The sequence below is a fragment of the Hydra viridissima genome, unplaced genomic scaffold, assembly GCF_058129835.1.
Source record: "Hydra viridissima isolate aposymbiotic clone 2 unplaced genomic scaffold, HvirCarnegie_v1 scaffold_9, whole genome shotgun sequence".
Classification (NCBI taxonomy): Eukaryota; Metazoa; Cnidaria; class Hydrozoa; order Anthoathecata; family Hydridae; genus Hydra; species Hydra viridissima.
This window is the reverse complement of record NW_028324308.1, coordinates 14830001-14849532: the sequence shown is the minus strand read 5'-3', so window position 1 is coordinate 14849532 and position 19532 is coordinate 14830001. Positions and strand designations below refer to the sequence as shown.

The following is a 19532-nucleotide window of genomic DNA, read 5'->3' as shown; positions in this document are numbered from 1 at the left end:
AGATGTAATTGAGAGCTTGAAAGTTGTAATTAAGAAACGTAAGATGTAATTGAGAAATACAACAGGTAATTTAGAAATTTTAAAATGTAACTGAGAAACCCAACATGTAAATAAGAAATCGCAATATGTAATTTGAAACATATATTATAAGCTTTTCTCAATTACAACTTTCATCTTCTCAATTACATCTTTCGTTTCTTAATTACATCTTCCATGTTCTAAATTACATATTGCGACTTTTAAATTACATTTTGTATTTCTCAATTACATCTTACGTTTCTTAATTACAACTTTCAAGTTCTCACTTACATCTTGAAAAGGTGTAGTAATGTAGCTTATTTTATGCATTATTATTATAAATAGTGTTTCAATTTTTTTGTACATGCACATTGGCAGTTATCATGAGTAAACAAGGTAATTTATATTTTGTTTTCTTAATTCTAAATTGTGGTGTTTTTTAGACTAGAAGCTAAAATATATTTGACAACTACATTATACTGTATGTTATTGAAAATGTGAAAAAAAATTTGAAGTACACAATAAGATGTTTTTTAATACATTAAAAAACATTTTAGTGTGCACTTCGAATTTTTTACACAGTATACTAATTAATGTGTTTTATAGATGAGTAATTTCTTTTCTATAAATTGATAATTTATAAATTTATCTATCTCCTCACTGTGCATTCCTGAGACCGCCAGGGTAAATTTTGGTTTACTCTAAATTTTTTTGTTTATTTACTATTAATGGGTTAAACAAAGTATTTTGAAATAATTTTTAAAATCTAAACTAACTTTTAAACATAGAAATTTTAGATTTAATTAATTAAAATGTCTAAAATAAATTGCGTCATTTTATGATTGTGTTATCTATTCTATTTGGTACAAAATGTTGCAATACAGATGAAAAAAATTATTATTACAGTTAAAAGGGATCATATAAAACTTGCATTTTTTTGTCAAAATGGCCGACGAAAAATGTCTAATTTGTGCATGTTGCTTTATTTCCTTTGGAAAAGGATCACATAAACTTATTAAAGTAACTCCCGCATTACAACTTCACATTCAAAATTTGATTTGGAGAGAATATAATGTAGAAAAAGAGTGTTGTCCAAAAAACATTTTTAATTCTTGCAAAACGAATTTATATGCATTGAACAGGGGTGAAACATCAAAATTAAATGATTGGATTGAGAAAATATCTCAAATAAACAGACAAAAACTCAGAAGATCATCTAATATTAGTGAAATATCTGAGCAGATCACAACAAATAATCAAGATATCATTGATGAAATTGTTAAAAAGATATGTCCTTCTTGCTTTTCTACAATAGGTATGATTTCTTTAAACAAATTAAAAATATTGTATAACTTATATATTTTAGTTAATAAACTATTTCTTCAATTATTAAAAAAAAAAATTTAATTTAGCATAGAGTCTATGCTAGTCAATGCATAGTCTATGATCATAGACTTATTAAATATTAGTGTATTATTTTTATGTTTTACAAATATAATAATATCAGAGTTGTTTCTACTTTAAATTTCTATTTAGGCAAAGGAATTTCTCACTTTTGCTTTAAAAGTGAAGCTGTAAAAAACCTAATTATGTTGGCTTGAAGGTCTTGGAAATGTATCCAGTGAACAAGTTGCTTCTGGGATTCTCAAAATAAAAATGAAAAGAGACCATATTAAATCTGGAGACAAGTTTCCTTTAAAAACCTTTGGAAACAATCTTCTTGTTGTTGTTGGCACACCTGATAATAAATGCAGCAGAGCATCCGCTAAAAAGTTATGTCTAGAAACTATAATGGAAATCTCTAATACTCTAAACCTGAGTAAAAGAAAGACTAAACTACTTTGTAAACATATGCGACAAAATTTAGGGAAGAAAATGTTAGAACCTAATATATCAACTCAGATAGAGGAGCTGCATAATGTATTTTCAGATTTTTATGATGTCAAAACTGAATAATTTATTTCAGGGGATGAAGAGATAAGTCGGAGTTTGGTATTTTTAAAAGATACTTCTGATTTAATTCTTCATATGATTAATGAAAGAAGTTTGAATCCTTATAGCACTATTGCTAGGATTTCCATTGATGGTGGACAAGGTTTTCTTAAATGCGTTATAAATGTTTTTGACCCACTATGTAAACATACAACTTCAGAAAGTCTTGATGATTGTGGTGTAAAAAGATCATTGGTTTTGGCTTTAGTTGAAGATGTTTCAAAGCATAATGGTAATCTTAGCAAACTATTGAAACCACTAGCTCTGAGTGATGTAAAATATTCAATAGCATTTGATCTAAAATGTGGTAACTCTTTATTTGGTTTAAGCAGTCACAGCGGCAAGTATGGATGTCTCTGGTGTGAAGGGGAAAGTACTCTTGAGAGCGGAAAAAAAAGAACCTTAGGTTCAATTGATACCAACTACAACAAGTTCATTGAAGATGGATGTAAAAAGAATCACATGATGGAATTTAAAAACTGTATTTCTCCTAGAGTTGTGTATCTTGATGAACCTCTAGAAACTTTAGTAGAACATCTCATTCCTCCACCAGAGTTACACATTCTAATTGGTATTACTTCTATGTTTGTAAAAATGTTAATTACATTGTGGCCTGATTTTGATTCGTGGCTTAAGTCGAATTATATAATCTTTAGAGGTTACCACGGAACTGGTTTGGATTATAATAATTCACAGAGACTTTTAGATAAATTAGATAATTTAGAAGTTGACCTTTTAAGTGCAGCCTCTATATTACCAAATATGATATTTCTCCAACCTGTAGTTAACTGTCTTAGAAAGTTTTCAATTATTAAAACAAAAGGTTTTAGCATGTTTATTGGAGAATCTATTGCTGAATCAGTTTTAGATTTTAAAAAAGCTTTCAAAAATCTGCAGCTTCATCTTCTGGAAAAGTTTAACTACCAATTAAATATTAGCTGGAAAGTTCATATTTTAGTATGTCATCTTGTTCCTTTTCTTCAGCATAGTCAGTTTGGGCTTGGTGTATATGCCGAGCAGGCAGGAGAAAGTGCTCACCACTATCGCTATCAAGTATGGAAGCGATAAAATCCCCGCCCTCCTCATATAACCCCCTCCCCCTCCATATGTTATTTTAGGTAAAAACTAATTTTGCAAAAAAATTATGTTTAAAAGTTAGTTTAGATTTTGAAAATTACTTTAAAATACTTATCTAAACCCAATATTAATAATTAAATAAAAAAAATTAGAGTAAACCAAAATTTACCCTGGCGGTCTCAGGAGAGCACAGTGTCCTATTAGCTCAACACAGATATTCCACTATTGGATCAGCACATATGATTATGGAAGACTGTGAGGATAGTGAAGATGATGATATTGAAGATTCGGATTCATTTTTCGCTTATACTACTACGTCTTCGAGCTTGACTGCATCAGAATCAGGTTCTGAAGATAATAACGCTGAAGAAAGTGATGACAATCAGTACACAGACGTTCATCTAGCAGCCACTGCAAAATATTTTTAAATGCCGCCAAAAAGAGCTAGAACAACGGGTGGTCCATCTAGAAATTCAAACCAATGGAAAGATGAGCCAAATATTGTAAAACAAATTCAATTTTCTGCGGATCCTGGTTTGAAGATAAACATGAAGAGCAAGAAACCATTAGATTTCTTTAGACTATTTGTTACAGAAGAGCTTATAAATACTATGGTAGTTGAAACTAATCGCTACGCAACGCAAGAAATAAATAAGCAGCGTCCCCTCAGAAGAAGCTCACGTTTTAAAGATTGGAAACCAATAAATTCAGAAGATATGCGGCAGTTCCTTGGAGTTCTTCTTCATATGGGGTGTGTCAAAATGCCATCTTTAGAACACTATTGGTCTAAGAACAGTCTCTATAGATTTCCCTTATTTTCTAGAATAATGTCACGAAATAAATTCGAACTAATATTACGGTTTTGGCATTTTGTTAACAATGAAGATTCGGGTAGTGGACGCTTGTGTAAAATTATTGGACTTCTCGATCACTTAAATAATGCAATGGATAACATCTACTGTCCTAATAAAAATATATCAATCGATGAGTCAATGATGCTTTGGAAGGGATGTCTTGTATTCAGGCAGTATGTGAAAAATAAAAAACATAAGTATGGTATCAAGTTCTATGAGCTTTGCGAATCAGATGGTATTGTACTAAAAGTAAAAATCTACTCTGGCGAGACAACTCTCGATAAACATTTGTTGGGTCAAACGGGAGCTATTGTTTTAGATTTAATGGAAAAATTTCTGGGAAAAGGTTATCACCTGTACACCGATAGCTTTTACAATTCCTTTGAATTAACAAAGCACATGATAAATCAAAAAACACATATTTGTGGTACTTTAAAAACTGATCGAAAGTCAAATCCAAAAGAGTGTACAAAAGCAAAATTGAAACAGGGAGATGTTATAAGCAGAAGCAGAGAGGGTGTAGTGGTTGCTAAATGGAAAGACAAAAGAGACGTGCTAATGATTAGCAACTTGCATTCGTTGCAAATGATTGAAGTGACAGACAGGAGAGGAGAGAAGAAAATGAAACCCAACATTTTCAAAGATTACAATCAATATATGTCAGGAGTAGATAGGGCGGAACAAATGGTATCATACTATGATTGCCTAAGAAAGACAATCAGATGGTATAAAAAAGTAGCAGTTCATCTCTTTGATACTTTTTTGTTTAATGCTTACTATCTAAACAGCAAATATGGGGTAGATCACACAATTTCCTTGCTTAAGTTTAGAGAATTAGTTGTTACGGACTTATTGGGTGAACGTTTGAATGAAATTGTGCCTCGAATCACCAATAATAGCTTCCACTACTTGTCTTCAATACCACCGAATGAAAAGAAAAAATTCCCAACCAAACCATGTCGAGTCTGCTCTAAAATAAAACGTAAAGAAACACGATATGAATGTGCTGTTTGTGAAAATAGACCTCCGTTATGTATTGGCGAATGTTTCAGAATGTATCATTCAACAGAATAGGTTTACACTTGAATTTTCATGAAATAAAATTAAATCAATATCAATGTTTTATTTTTATCTGTTTTAAGCTATTTCTGTCTTTATCCGCATTTTTTGTTAGGTTCCCTGGATTTTTAAAATAAAAACTTGAATGTAATATTTTCTGAAATCAAATATGAAGCTAAGAAAAAAAAAAAAAAAAAAAGAACAGACAAAGCCAGTCATGCACAAATGATATTTGAAATAAGTTAGTATAACTACGAGTATTCTCGTAGTTGGCAAGCTCATGACGCCAGCTTACTACGAGTATTCTCGTAGTTGGCAAATAAATGACGCCAACTTACTACGAGTATACTCGTAGTTGGCAAATAAATGACGCCATCTTACTACGAGTATACTCGTAGTTGGCAGCGAACGTGTTAATATTATGAAACTTTCATTAATTTTTAATTCTCAGAATTTCCTGCGGTTAAAACGTTTTTTTTTTTTTTTTTTTTTGTTAATATGAGAAACTGTAAATATTGTTATGCATCTTTTGGCCTCAACAGCTTAAAGTTGAAATTAACAGTTGATTGCAACTGCATGATTATCTATTTTCCTTCGAGTATGAAAGTTTATTAGAGTTTCAAGTGCTTAATATAATGCAATTATTTTATTTTTTGCTATTACCTTTTAATTCTGACAAAAACTGAACATGAAAATAAAGTAAAAACTAGTAATGACGTCATTACACTTATAATGACGAAACCAAATAAAATCACTGCTAAAATTCGGAACAGGTAACTCATGACGCTAAATATCTTTGTATCTTGGAAACCGAATGCTTCTTTCTGGTCGGCTAGCATAATAAATCTAATTTTTGTTTATTTTTGATATGTTTTATGAATGGAGCAATCATAATCTACTTTCCATTTTTTCAAATAATATGACGAAATGCTGCTTTTAATTATTTTAATGCTGTATAGTTACTAAAGAAACCAGCTGTATTTCTAAATGATAGCTACATATGCACTTTCCAAGACTTTCATACCAATCTACTATATTTACTTAAGGTAGTTTGTTTTTTTTTTCACAAAAAAGAAAAAAAATAAACCTATTTGGGAAACAGAGAAGTAAAAATATCTCCAGAAAAATGAGTGAAAACAAAAATCCATAATAGATGTTTTCACTTTTTTTGTTTTGTTATTTAGAGGAAAGTTGCAACTAAGAAAAAATACTCTTGTATTTCAAAATGATTCAAAGTAATGCGTCCTCCCATTTATTGAGTTTTAAAGAGTCAAAGCAGCTGAAAAAATTAGATGACACACCCAAAGATAGGTAAAATGATGATGATAATGGTGATGATGATGATAATGGTGATGATGATGATGATGATGATGATGATGATGATGATGATGATGATGATGATGATGATGATGATGATGATGATGATGATGATGATGATGATGATGATGATCATGATGATGATGATGATGATCATGATGATGATGATCATGATCATGATGATAATCATGATGATCATCATAATGATCATGATCATGATGATGATTATGATCATGATGTGTGTATGTGTGTGCAAAAACTAAATTTTAAAAGTATTTTAAAACTATTGATTATGACAAATACTAGTTTTACTTTAATATCGGACTTAATTATTTTTCAATCATAGATACAACATTGTTTACATCATTTTTTATGGTCTTGGTTGTGGGACAGCCCTGCCATGGAACTTTTTTATAACTGCTAATAGTGTAATATGATTTTATTATCTATTTTTGAATATTTGAATTAATTTCTGGAGATGTAATCTCATTAATTGAAATATTTACATTTAGTTAATTTTATTTTAGAGTAGATAAAAATTAAAAAATAATACTAAATAATAAGTTAACATTTTAACATTCCAATTTTACATCATAATATACTGACATAAAAATACAGACACAATGAATAATCAGTGTTTGATTTAGCATTAAGCCCAAATGGGATTATATGAGCCAAGAATGTTAATAAATATTTGACAGTACCTGACCAACTTTTACAGGGGCTCATTTACGAAAAAAGCTTATGGGCTCCTGTAAAAAGTGATTAAACACTACTAAAAAAAAAGACAAATTATATAACATAATCTTTATATGAAATACTCAATGTAATTAAATTATTATATAATTTTAAACTTTTAAAATGCAATTTACTTTTAAACTTTTTAAGTACTGTTTCTTTTTTAAACTTTCAGTCCCAAATGTTTTAAAGAAATTAGTAACTTAGAAAGTTATAGAAAATGCCAACTAGGTAGCTTTTTTGTTAACTTTTAACAAGAACCTGTTTTTTAAATGTTTTGAACCAAAGGAACCTTCTTTTATCACAGCTTAGCTCTGCCACAGACGTGCATCCACACTTGTGGTAGACATAAACAAACAGACAGACAATCATACATCCATTAAAATTGATATATACTTTAAGAGTAATTTTCTTGTAAAATTTGTTAAAGCCTATGATTTTTAGATACCTACCTGGATAATAATGTATATAAAATTTAAAAAAGAATTTAACAAATGTTAAAAAAAAACAACAGCAATACTACTTTTGGTAATATCCCAATTGAGAGCTTCAAAAAATGTAAAGTTCATTTATTTTCTTCTTTAGTACTTTAATATGAAGTTTGAGAATGAACCACTTCTAGCAAAGACCTTTCAAAATTATTTCTCTTTGGCTGCAATGTGTCCAAATTTTCTGATGATGTTTCTTAATGTGGTTTATTTTCAAAGGTAATAGTTGTGGTTAATATGAAAAATCCTAAAGCTGCTTTTTAGTTGTAATAAAAAATAATTTTTGTCAATAACTGTCTCAATTTATTATTTAGATTTTCACGGATCAACCGCATTTGCATTTCGCTATTTATAATGATCATTTTTTCTATAGCAACAACATCTTTGGTTCTTACTAATACTTATTCATGTAATATGCAAAATTTAAGTTGTTGTTTTTTTTCATTTTAGTGATGCAATTTTTATTCTGATTATAATAGTGAGATATTTTAGAAAATAGATCTGTAGTTGTGGTCTTCCTGATTACATCAGTAGTTGCACTCTTCCTGATTAGTATAGTGTTATAAAAGTACTCTATTGGACTTACTATTTATCAAAATGAAAGTTGCAAAAGATTGAAGTATCTGGAAGAAATCTAAAAAAATAATTTTATCTGTTGATTTAACTAGTTATAGAAATAATAATACTAATTATCTTATTAGAAGATTAAATTTTTTCAAAGGGGGTATTTCTCTTTCAACTATTTATGGCATTATTAGACCATAGATAGGTAAAGAAAAAAATTTTTTCTTATTATATTTTGCTTCCTTTTTTAGGGACATTAAGTTTTTTTGTTACAACAATTATTATGCTGATTATTATTAATGGTATGTTGGTTGTGTTTATAAATATTAAACATGTAAATTGTTTTTATTCACATTTTTTATTTATGCAGCACATTCTAATTTTTAACTTTAAATGTTTTTTTTTAAAAAAAGCATCAGCTGCAGTTTTTCAAGGAGCATTATTTGGATTTGCTTCTTTATTACCATCAAAGTATTTACAAGCTGTCATGGCAGGACAGGTAATTTTTTCCATTAGTTTAACTTCTCTTCTTTTAATATTGATAATAAATAATTGTTAATATTGATAGTAAATAATTGTTATATTAAAAGAAAGATTAAACTAATGATCATATTTTTTTCCCTCTGAACTTAATACTTATTTTCAAAGTATCAGTTTGAATTTCATTTTAACAATAGCTATCTATTTATTAAACTTTAGTTTAGAGGTAACAATCTTTCAATTTTTTGCAATATTTCTTTTAAAAATAAGAAGTCTCACAAATTTTTTTACAGATTTTCCTTGTCGTTGAAATGGTCTTTCACTAACCCTAAGTAAAGAAACTAATTTCCTTCTCCAGTTCTAATGGCAAATCTGCCAAGAGATTTGTAAAATTTTTGTCTTTTAGGGGCTCGGAGGATTACTTGTGTCTATTATAAGTATTATTTCATTGTTTGGTGAGTTTTTTTTTCTGATTTTTTGCTTTCACTTTAAAGGTATGTATTTTCAATGCTTTTTAAAAACCTGTTTCTGCTAAATATTTTGTTTTTAAAAGTTGTATAGTTTTTAATTTTATATGGGTTGATAGGTAAAGTTATTACAAGTGCATTTGGCTGTTTTTGTACTGCTGCAGTTGCATTGATCTTTTCATTGGCTGCTTATATACTCCTTGAAAAATTGGTATGCATCTATGTGCAGATATTTACTTGAAATTGCAAATTTAAAATGCTGTTTATTTTAAAATTAGGAATGGTTTTAAGTAAAATGTTATGGAAGTTTTTAACATAAATTTTGTTACAAGTTTATATTTTTTTTCCCAGAAATTTGTGAGATTTTACACAAGAAAAGTTCTATCTAATTGTACATGTGAGGGAGAGTGCAGTAAGTATTTAAAAACAAACCATTGTTTATATTCCAAAAGTAACAAATAAAAATTATTAAATAAACAAAGCAGACTTATGAAATTGCAATTTAAATAAGGTTCGAGATCCTATCCTATGTAAGTAACTCATATTCTTTGAAGAATAGATTCATGTGGAATTAGACTGGTTTTGGGTTTATTTAACTAAAAATGAGAAGTATATCCTAGTTCAACTTTTATCTCCTATTTGTGCATGGATGCTCTTTGTGATGCTCTTCTAGTCAAAAGCTTCTTTTTAGTTGAGGACTGTGCTTCTATTACTAATGGCTCATCTGACATTCATAAAAACAATAATATGACAAAAATTGTGCAGCCAAAAGCAAATGGTACTTTATACATATTTAAAAAGGTTTGTGAAATGTTTTACAACAAAGTTCTTTTCTACTATAACATAGCTTTATAGAAGGTAACAGTGATTCATTTGAGTAGTGTTCAATATTACTTTTATTATAACGTCTCTTAACGTTCTGTGATGTTAACGCAAAATTTAAATTCAAAAAAAGAAAATCGATTTCTTTTTTTTATTTTTCAGATCTTACCTGCAAGTCTATCAGCTTTTTTAGTATTTTTTGTGACACTTTCTGTTTACCCTTCTACAACTGCCAGGGTTCAGTCAAGTAGTACTCTACGTAACCAGTGGACAGGTAAAAATGGTTGACTTTTTTAAATATGCATTTTAGTATTGATCAACGTTCAAAGTTTAAAAAAAAAGGGAAGTCAGATTGTCAATTTTGATTTTTAGAAAAGTTTTATGTCCCTGTAACATGCTTTCTGTTGTTTAACCTTGGCGATTTTTTGGGTAAGTGTCTCTCTGGATTTGTTATTTGGGTAAGTTGTTTGTTAATTTTGTTTCAAAAAAATCTTTTTGTGGCATAAAGTCTTTTTTGAAAAATATTTTCTGTGAAAGACGGGGGTTAAATAATTTTAGATTCTTGGATAGATTGAAGAATAAGGAAAAAGTTTCATGATTTTAGTTCAATAATGGAAATCTATATTTCAGTCTTAAAAGTTGGAAAGACCACTTTAACCACTTAATATGTGAAAAAAATTACCATATTTTAAGTTCTGTTTTTTTATATTTATAAAATATTTTAAGATGTTTAGGATTTATCTTTTTGCTTCGTATATTTATTAAGTAAAGCTTCCTTCTTAAGCCAAAATCTAGTCGACCCTTGATAATAACATGTGTGGCACGCTTGATATTTCTGCCATTATTTGCACTGTGCAACGCTCAACCTCGTGACAATGGCACCCCTGTAATCTTCCTTCACGATGCTTGGCCTATCATTTTTATAATAGTTTTCTCAATCTCTAATGGATATTTAGGATGCATAGCTGTCCTGCATGGACCAAGGTAATTCTTAGTCATTCTCAGTTTTTAACTACGTTTGACTCTTATTAAAAATATAAGTTTTTGATGTTTTTTTTTGTAAAAGCAAAGAATGTTGAAGAGAATATTTAACTAAAGTTTTAAAGTAAAAATTGATTCGTGTCTTGATTATTCACAGAAAATTGTTAACTACAGTTTACTTTTATGTCAATTGGCAAAATTACTTACAAATTTTAAAGTAAATTTACGTCTCTAGCAAGAGAAATTTAATGTCAAGCGCCTACAAAGGTTGACATAAAATAAAAAATCATTTTACGTGTCTTTACCCTCAGATTAAATCTTTTAATGATCTTGCTGTTCATTATCATAGTAATCTGGTTTTCGTGTTAATTTGAATGTCATTATCTCTCTATTTAAAATAATTTGGATATTATTCTGAATGCGTTGAACTTGGTTGCTAATCTTTAGTTTTCAATTTGTACGAAATTTTATTACTATATTTATATATATATATATATATAATGTATTATTATAGTATAATAATACAAATACTCTTGTGCGTTTGAGAGTGCTCGATACTATTGAATAATAGAGCAATATTTATTTATTTATTTATTTATATAAAATGAATTAAAACATCTTTTTATGGAACTCTGAGTTTCATGCCTTTCGGCAATCATCAGCCATTGTATATCACAATGGCTGATGATTGCCGAAAATAATAATAAAAGATATATATATATATATCTTTAAAAGATATATATATATATATATATATATATATATATATATATATATATATATATATATATATATATATATATATATATATATATATATATATATATATATATATATATTATAGTGCATGTTGTATTGACTTTCTTACTGTAAAAAAATACAACTTTGTAACACAAATTTATTGAAGTTGCTTACTTAATAGTTTAAAAAAAATAATGTTATTACAAATCATCAAAAGTTGCCGTAATATTTCTTCTAGACTCGTCGATATAAAGGACGCGGAATTGGCAGGAACTATCATGGTTTTTTCTGTTGTGGCTGGATTAGCTTGTGGAGCTGCATTCTCTTTTGCTATTGCTCCAAATCTCTAAATCATTATCATTATTTTTTTAAATGTATTCTATGAGCTCTATTTGTTTGTTTTAGAATTGTCTCGCCTTCCTCACGCAATTTCGACGTGATTTTTGTAAATAGATATTAACTTATTTTTTTCTTCTCATTTTTATTACTTGCTAAACTACTTGCAAACTATTATTTATTCAACGAAATTTTAAATATTTATTGGTATTTATGCAGTAAGAAAGACTTATTATTTAACTCATCTTGTGTATTTATATATATAGTATTTTATTTATTACAATTTAAAATTTTTTTAAAATTCATAAAATTTGAAATTCAATTTTTGCCGTTTTACTTTTTTTAACATACAAAAGTTGTAATGAGAACGGAGAGGTTAGGAATGAGAAAGGATAACTGGTAAATGTACAAACTTCATTTTTAAAACTAAACTAATCCTTTTCTGTATGACGTTTTAATAAAAGAACTTTTTTTCTTTTGTATTATGCGACATACTCTGAAACATACTCAGAAAATTAGTCCAACATTCTGAGTTTTTTTCACGCGTCGTTAGAGAAACTAAAAACTTTGACGTTTGCTATTTTCATTCATTAATTTAATTGCTGAAAATACAAGTAAAAATTCACAAATAAGTAGAAAAACTATACACAAAGTTTTCAAAATTCTATACAATGTAGATATTGGTAAAAAAGAAAAAAAAGTTTTAAAAATTTCTCAAAAAAATTCTAGAAGTTAATCCAAATCCGTTTTTTAACTAAAACGAAATAACATCGAGGAATATAATTTACGAAGAAATAAAATAAAATTTCATTTATTAACAAAAAATATGAAGTATAAAACTTTAAATAAGCCACATTCTGCTTCTTCACGCCTTTCATAGGTAGATAGAACATGTTTTGCTAATAGACTTTTTGGCATTGAATTTTTAAAATATATTAATATATGATTCTATGAAGTAGTAGGACGCACAAAATACCTTGAAAACTGTGTTTTACTTGTACCGTCATTTGAATGTCGAAATAAACTACTTGTGGAAGGCGCAAAATATTTACTAGATCTGCTGTATGAGTCTAAGAAAATAAATTTAATTTCTTTTTTTTTTCCGAGTTGTTTTAAAGAAAAAAGACAAAGCTCAAAGTAGTAAAAGCAAAATTTTAAAAATTTGATTAAACTGATCGATTCATTCAAAATAAAATTAAATAATCACCATCTCCTGCTTGAGAAGAAGTTGGTCTAGAAATAATCAGTGAAGAAGGCGAAGATCTAGAGCTGAATTTCATTGATGTAGACCGCTGAGACAAACCTAAAACAAAATACATTGTAAATAAGCTAAAACAAAATACATTGTAAATAAGCTAAAACAAAATACATTGTAAATAAGCTAAAACAAAATACATTGTAAATAAGCAAAGTTAGAAAAGTCTTCATTTCAAAAAGTAAAAGTTGCATTTAACGAACAATGAAATTTGGTGGAGGCGATATTATGGTGGTGGAGGCGATGGGTTACATTGAAACAGGAAAGCTGGAGTTCATTGGTGGAATTACGGAGGTTTATGTCAACATTTTCAATAAAAAATATTCTGGTCTTAACTCAAAAACTGCGAATGAGAAAACATTTTATCCTTCAACAAGACAACGACTCCAAGCATACGTCAAAGAAAAAAAAAAGCTTTTCATCCGGAAACAGAGTTATTTGAATAGCCGGCTTAAATTCCAGATCTCAATTCAATTGATCACCTGTGAGCTACTCTGAATCAAAAAGCTGGCGCACAACGTCTTAAAAAGAAAGAAGAGCTGAAGATGTTGCTCCTAGAAGCTTGGACTCAAATTGGTCCAGATACGGCAAATAATTTAGTTGAAAATGGAAATCAATTGGCAGAAGTCATTAAAGCCAACGGTGGCTCAACTCGATACTAAAAAGTCACAAAAATTAATCATACTGATCTCAAAAACCTTTTTTGGATAAATTTTTTAACGTGAAAAATTTGTTTATGCAAAGAATGTTGACGTAATTTTGTTTTTGTTACCTGAAACCTTGATTAAATTCGTTTTCAGAATAACCATAAATATTTTCATCAAAAAAACTTATTATTTTTTTGAAATAACTTGCTAAAGTGTATTTTTCACAATAAAATTTTCTCTCTAACTGTAATGTCTTCTGTAAGTCCATTAGTCAGATTCTTCCAATTAGAAAGGGAGTTGAGTTGGCACGGTACTTTATGGGCTCAATATCGATTTCCTTAATTAACCTATTCTAGTAGGAAGTCACTACCTGCTGGTCCAAAGAAAACCCTATGGTGGTTTGAAAAGGTATACCTTGCTGACTTCAAAAATGTCTTTCTTTAAATCAGGCATTGAAGGAGGCTTCAGAAAAAAGCATTTAAAGTTTGACCAGATTCAGAGAGTAAATGACAGCCTTTCTTTGCATTTTTACAGCATTAAAAATGCATTTAATTGTCAAAAAATACATTTAATTGTATTTGATTACCATAGCTATATTTTTTGAAAGAAAGATACAAGCATGAAGAAAATTAAAAACTAAAAATAATAATATGAATAAATCAAAATAAAAACCACAAAATTTAACAGAAAATAAGTTCTCTTCTTTAAAAGGATGTGTGATGCAAACTCTCAGTAGCCTGCTCACTGTAAATGCCAAGAGTAGTTTTTTTCTTGAAATATAAAATGCTCAATGTGATGAAAGACTGTGTTGACCTCTGGTGTTACAGATACATCAGTTGAAAGAAAAGAAGCTTTGAAATTTTTAATTCTCTTCTTATAGTCTGGCTCCAAATCGTTTCCAAAACAAGATTCCACAACTGCATTGAACTTTCTCAAAACATCAATTAGAGGAATTGCTTGAAAAGTACTCCTGGCTTCAGCAAATTGTTGAAGGTTTTGAATGTTTTTCAAACTCTTTCTGCAGTCAGGGCCTTCAAGCTGCCCTCTGATGGAGTCCATAAGATGGAGTTCCATGAGGGGAACAAAGTCAAGGACAAGCAGGCTATAATTGTTAAAAAAGTGCTTTGCTCTTTTTAAGTCACATTAAGATTTCCTGAAGGCTTCATTAGCTTTTTTGAGAGATCCAATAGTTCTTGGAGATCCTGACTCTGCAAGGTTTTTTGAACTTACATCACACCAACAGCAAGGATGTGTATTTGGATGAGACTGAAGTCCACAAATAATGTAAGCCATCTTCATGTCACAAGACACCACAAACTGAACTTCTGATGCTTGAATTAAATCAAGAACTGTTTTGATATTGTCATAGGTCTCAGGAACATTTTCTCCAATTGCAATTATCATTTGACATTTTACTCCTGAGTCTTTTGAAGATCTCTGATACAATTTAAGTTTTTTGCTTTGGTTATTTCCTGGATTTTGGTTCATGACAAGGCTTACTTTTAAGAATCCACCTCCTACATCTATGCCCAATTTGGTTAGAAGATTGTCAGTAGGTGAATGCTTTTCAAGAAGTTTTTCATGAATAAGTTTCAATTTTTTACAATGGGCAATCATTCTAATGGATTTTTCTCTCTTTTCCACTTCACAAAGAACAGATGTTGCGATAAACTGATCTGAAAGGGTCTTGCCATAAATTTGAAATTTAGCAGGAAAATTCTTCTCAACTATTTTTTCACATGCAACAAAGTTCAAGGTGGAAGCCAGTTTTATTATTTTGCTATTTGACAACCCTGTATTTGCTTGAACTAGGTCTTTAGTTATTAAGCTTCCAGATGAGGATGATGTCTGATGTGTTTGTGAAGATCCTATTAACAAAATTTTTGAAACCAATTTGGATTTTCTTATGAAGAAAAATTTACTAGTTATTAGTGAAACTTATAAATAGAATATAAATTTCAGATATGCAGGCAGTCAACATTTTCAACCTTTAAAGAATTACTGTAATTATTATGTGCTAAAAACAAAAATGATTTGTGAATCATGTGCAGCAAATGCTAAAATAAGAGAATGTTAAAATTTTTTACTAAGAAGAACAGGAAATGAATTCCCCCCCCCCCCCCCCTGAGCCTGTTTTAGTCTGGTTGTTCCTTTAGGAGAAGGTGGTGATTCACAGAGCACATTTTTTGCAATCATGTCAGATGCAAGTTTGTCTGTAGATGCAATCTCAGCTATGTTTTCACGAAAAGCCTTTTTGGTACAGCTGTGAGGTTTTCCTCTGGCCACTAAAGAGAAACAGAAGGAGCATCTTTTCTCTTGATGAATGGCTGGCTTCACTTTCTCAACTTTTTCATTTAATTGTTTTGTCAAGAGATCTTTTGATTTCCCATTCACTTTTGCAACCTCACATATTAGGCAACCACATGTAGTCGAAGACCTGGTAGTCTTGCCTATTCTGATTATTGAAAACTCATCAGAGATCTGGTGATTTTGTTTGAACTCCTTTAGAGGCTTTCCTCAGTACTTTTCTGTGGTACTCACAACGAGCAGATGGAACAGACACATCATCAAAATTTATTGATTTTTGAAGAGTTTCTGTAATTTTTTACTATAGAAACTCTGTTAATTGTCTTTCAGCTTTTTTAAAACAAAAGATATAAATTACTTTTCTATTTTCATCATGGTTTCTTGTTGGTGGCATAATGAAATTTGAATATAAAATTTGTTTTGATTGTTGAAGCTCTTTGTTAGACTCCTGAACTACTTAATCCATTTAGAGATATGCAAAGAACAAACAAATTTTGTGAAAAGTAAACTCAAATTTAATTCTAAAATTAACTGTTCTTTGGAAAAATTAATTTGCTTTAAAATGGGTATTCCTATATCAAAACAACAGATCATAAGAATCATTTTTCTGAGATGTAAAAATAAAAAGGATTAGGAACACAAAAGTATTTGGGATATGAAAAAAAAAAATAGGATGAATGTAAAATAATTTCAAGATTCAAAGGTTGTATTGTTTTTTTTTAATTTTCCTCCTTTTTAATTTTAAATTTTCTTCATACTTGTATCTTTCTTTCAAAAAATATGGCTATGGTAATCAAATACAGGAGTTTTTTTTGACAATAAAATGTGTTTTTTATGCTGTAAAAATACAAAGAAAGGCTGTCATTTACTCTCTGAATCTGGTCAAACTTTAAATGCTTTTTTCTGAGGCCTCCTTCAATGCCTGATTTAAAGAAAGACATTTTTGAAGTCAGCAAGGTATACCCTTTCAACCCACCAAAGGGTTTTCTCAGGACCAGCAGGTAGAGTTGGATCCATTTTTTGAGAACAGTGAAGTTGATTCAGATTTCTTTTTTATTCTTGCCAATTCTTCACAAAGACTTTTCCTTTTGAAATTCTTCAGAAACCTTTAAGTGGGCAACATTTTGGCAAGTTTGGCAACTCATCAACACTTATTTGATATTTTCCTCGTCAAAGAATGGTATCAACATTTTGGTGTAATGCGATGAGGCTAGGTCAGGCAAAAATAGGCATTGGCCACCAAAATAAAGTTCTTTAATGAAAAGGAACCAATCGGTTTTTTACACATTCCTTTAAGCAGAAGCATTGGTTGACTTCAAGATAGCATGGGATAAAATAGGGCTTTGACGCTTCTTTGTCTGAAACACACTGCCACACAACACTGTTCAAAATTAGCAGTGTGTTGATATTTTGTTGGAAGGAGTTTATACAATATTGCAGAAGTAGAAAGTATCATTTGTTGATTGTGTTGTGCATAAAAGTAAACTCATCATTGATGATTTGCAATTTTCCTTAAAGATCCTGATACAGGCGACTGCAGCAGCAGCAAATTCAGGCTCACTGGTGCTCTGTTCAATTTAGTATTTTTTTCTCTTGCAGCAATTGATGCTTATCTTCCTTTTTAACGTATAATTGATTAACGCTGGGTTGTATCCAAAATTTCGAGCATCTTCGCCTTTGTTGAAACTTTGTAATGGTTTTTGATGCTTGATATTCTTTTTATTCATTGTTTTAGTTATACAACCAACTTCCCTTGATTCTTTCATGGTCAGAGTTTTTTTTAAATAGTTGGTTATGATAAAGATAGTCTTTCTCGGGATATTTCCTGCATTTAAGCTGTTTAGTATGATTTTTTTTCTCATAAGATTGATTTATCACATAGAATTGGTAAATTTGCTTTCTTCATGTTTCTTATTTCAAGCTCATTTTTGAAAAAAATTTATAATTATGCAATTTATTACATGTATGATTATGGAAAATTAAGTTAAACAAAATAGGAAAATGTAATAATTAGTTTATGTCTTTTAGCAGCACTCATAAAAATTAAACCTTGGAAGTATACATTTATGAAAACAGTGAAATAAGTAACATGTATTGCAAAACAGTGAAGATAGTAGCATGTATTACAAAACACTGAAAATTAGCCCAACGGACTTGGTTTTTTGATTTTTTACAATTAATCAATAAACCTGTAAAGAGTAAGTAATTGGGATTAAACAAATTTCCAGGTTATTAAGTAAAGAAAGAATTGTTTAGAACCATTACGTATACAATTCCTTAAAATCTAAAAATCACGATACTTTTATTTTGGAAAATAATAACATAAAGTTAAATTTGTTTTAAAAAATAAATATTTTGTTACTCTGTTTATTGTTTTCCTTTTCAACATCTTTGCAAACTCTACTAGATTCATCAGTATAAGGCTTTACAACTATTGCATTAGAGGGAACTGGTTTCACCAGATCTTGTACTGCTGTAAAAGTCTCAATAGTATTTTCTGGCAATGTAACAGCAGTTGAGGTATTAGTTTGTAATAATGGCACCATTTCATGTGCAGAATTATTGATGGATTTGAGCCATTGATGTCTTGCTAGATTTGTCTGGACCTATAAACAAAGATATTTACCTTTAAAACAAATCAAAGAGAAAAAAGCAGAAATCAACAATTTACAGAACTGTTATATTACACAATTTTTGTTATTCAAAATTTCTAAGTTTCTGTTTTCAACTCAGATTTAAAATAATCCTTGATTCTGAAAAAGGAAGTACCATCATTGTTCATTAAAGATGTTAAAAATTATATATATATATATATATATATATATATATATATATATATATATGTATTTATATCATCATCATCATCATCATCATCATCATCATCATCATCATCATCATCATCATCATCATCATCATCATCATCATCATCATCATCATCATCATCATCATCATCATCATCATCATCATCATCATCATCATCATCATCATCATCATCATCATCATCATCATCATCATCATCATCATCATCATCATCATCATCATCATCATCATCATCATCATCATCATCATCATCATCATCATCATCATCATCATCATCATCATCATCATCATCATCATCATCATCATCATCATCATCATCATCATCATCATCATCATCATCATCATCATCATCATCATCATCATCATCATCATCATCATCATCATCATCATCATCATCATCATCATCATCATCATCATCATCATCATCATCATCATCATCATCATCATCATCATCATCATCATCATCATCATCATCATCATCATCATCATCATCATCATCATCATCATCATCATCATCATCATCATCATCATCATCATCATCATCATCATCATCATCATCATCATCATCA

At 29.4% G+C, this 19532-nt stretch overlaps 2 protein-coding genes and 1 pseudogene across 11 annotated transcripts in view; 2 read left to right on the top strand and 1 right to left on the bottom strand.

Annotated features, from left to right (window-relative positions):
- Positions 1-298: 298 nt before the first annotated feature.
- Positions 299-11987, top strand: LOC145186202 (equilibrative nucleoside transporter 1-like). 6 transcript variants are annotated; one of them, XM_090097208.1, is made up of 16 exons: positions 299-414; positions 5960-6046; positions 6185-6311; positions 6664-6745; positions 7641-7762; positions 7858-7952; positions 8359-8409; positions 8521-8606; positions 8994-9042; positions 9174-9265; positions 9406-9466; positions 9746-9855; positions 10039-10150; positions 10249-10334; positions 10661-10860; positions 11837-11987. In XM_090097208.1, the coding sequence occupies exons 3-16, from the start codon at positions 6226-6228 to the stop codon at positions 11946-11948; spliced, it is 1344 nt and encodes a 447-aa protein (XP_089953334.1). In that variant the 5' UTR covers positions 299-414; positions 5960-6046; positions 6185-6225; the 3' UTR covers positions 11949-11987. The 6 variants fall into 6 exon arrangements, 4 of the variants coding, with proteins under 4 accessions (XP_089953334.1, XP_089953335.1, XP_089953336.1 ...); XR_016455396.1 differs by lacking the exon at positions 299-414 and having other exon boundaries at positions 4787-6046; positions 10249-10305; XM_090097209.1 differs by lacking the exons at positions 299-414; positions 10661-10860 and having other exon boundaries at positions 4787-6046; positions 10249-10305.
- LOC149884230 (uncharacterized) lies at positions 1216-5059 on the top strand (annotated as a pseudogene). The gene is made up of 2 exons (XR_016455395.1): positions 1216-1333; positions 1555-5059. The product of XR_016455395.1 is annotated as an uncharacterized LOC149884230 (transcript).
- A 513-nt stretch (positions 11988-12500) lies between the features above and the next one.
- The window catches only part of LOC145185587 (uncharacterized), a 10718-nt gene continuing 3686 nt past the window's right edge, over positions 12501-19532 (bottom strand). For 3 of the 4 annotated variants that reach the window (XM_090097212.1, XM_090097214.1, XM_090097215.1), the window contains 3 exons: positions 18506-18749; positions 13142-13237; positions 12712-13004 (listed from right to left, as the gene is read on the bottom strand). In XM_090097212.1, the coding sequence (XP_089953338.1) occupies positions 12883-13004; positions 13142-13237; positions 18506-18749 (462 nt within the window). In that variant the 3' untranslated portion in view covers positions 12712-12882. Of the gene's footprint in view, positions 12689-12711; positions 13005-13141; positions 13238-18505; positions 18750-19532 lie in introns of those variants that run through there. The other variant, XM_090097213.1, reaches the window with a different exon arrangement.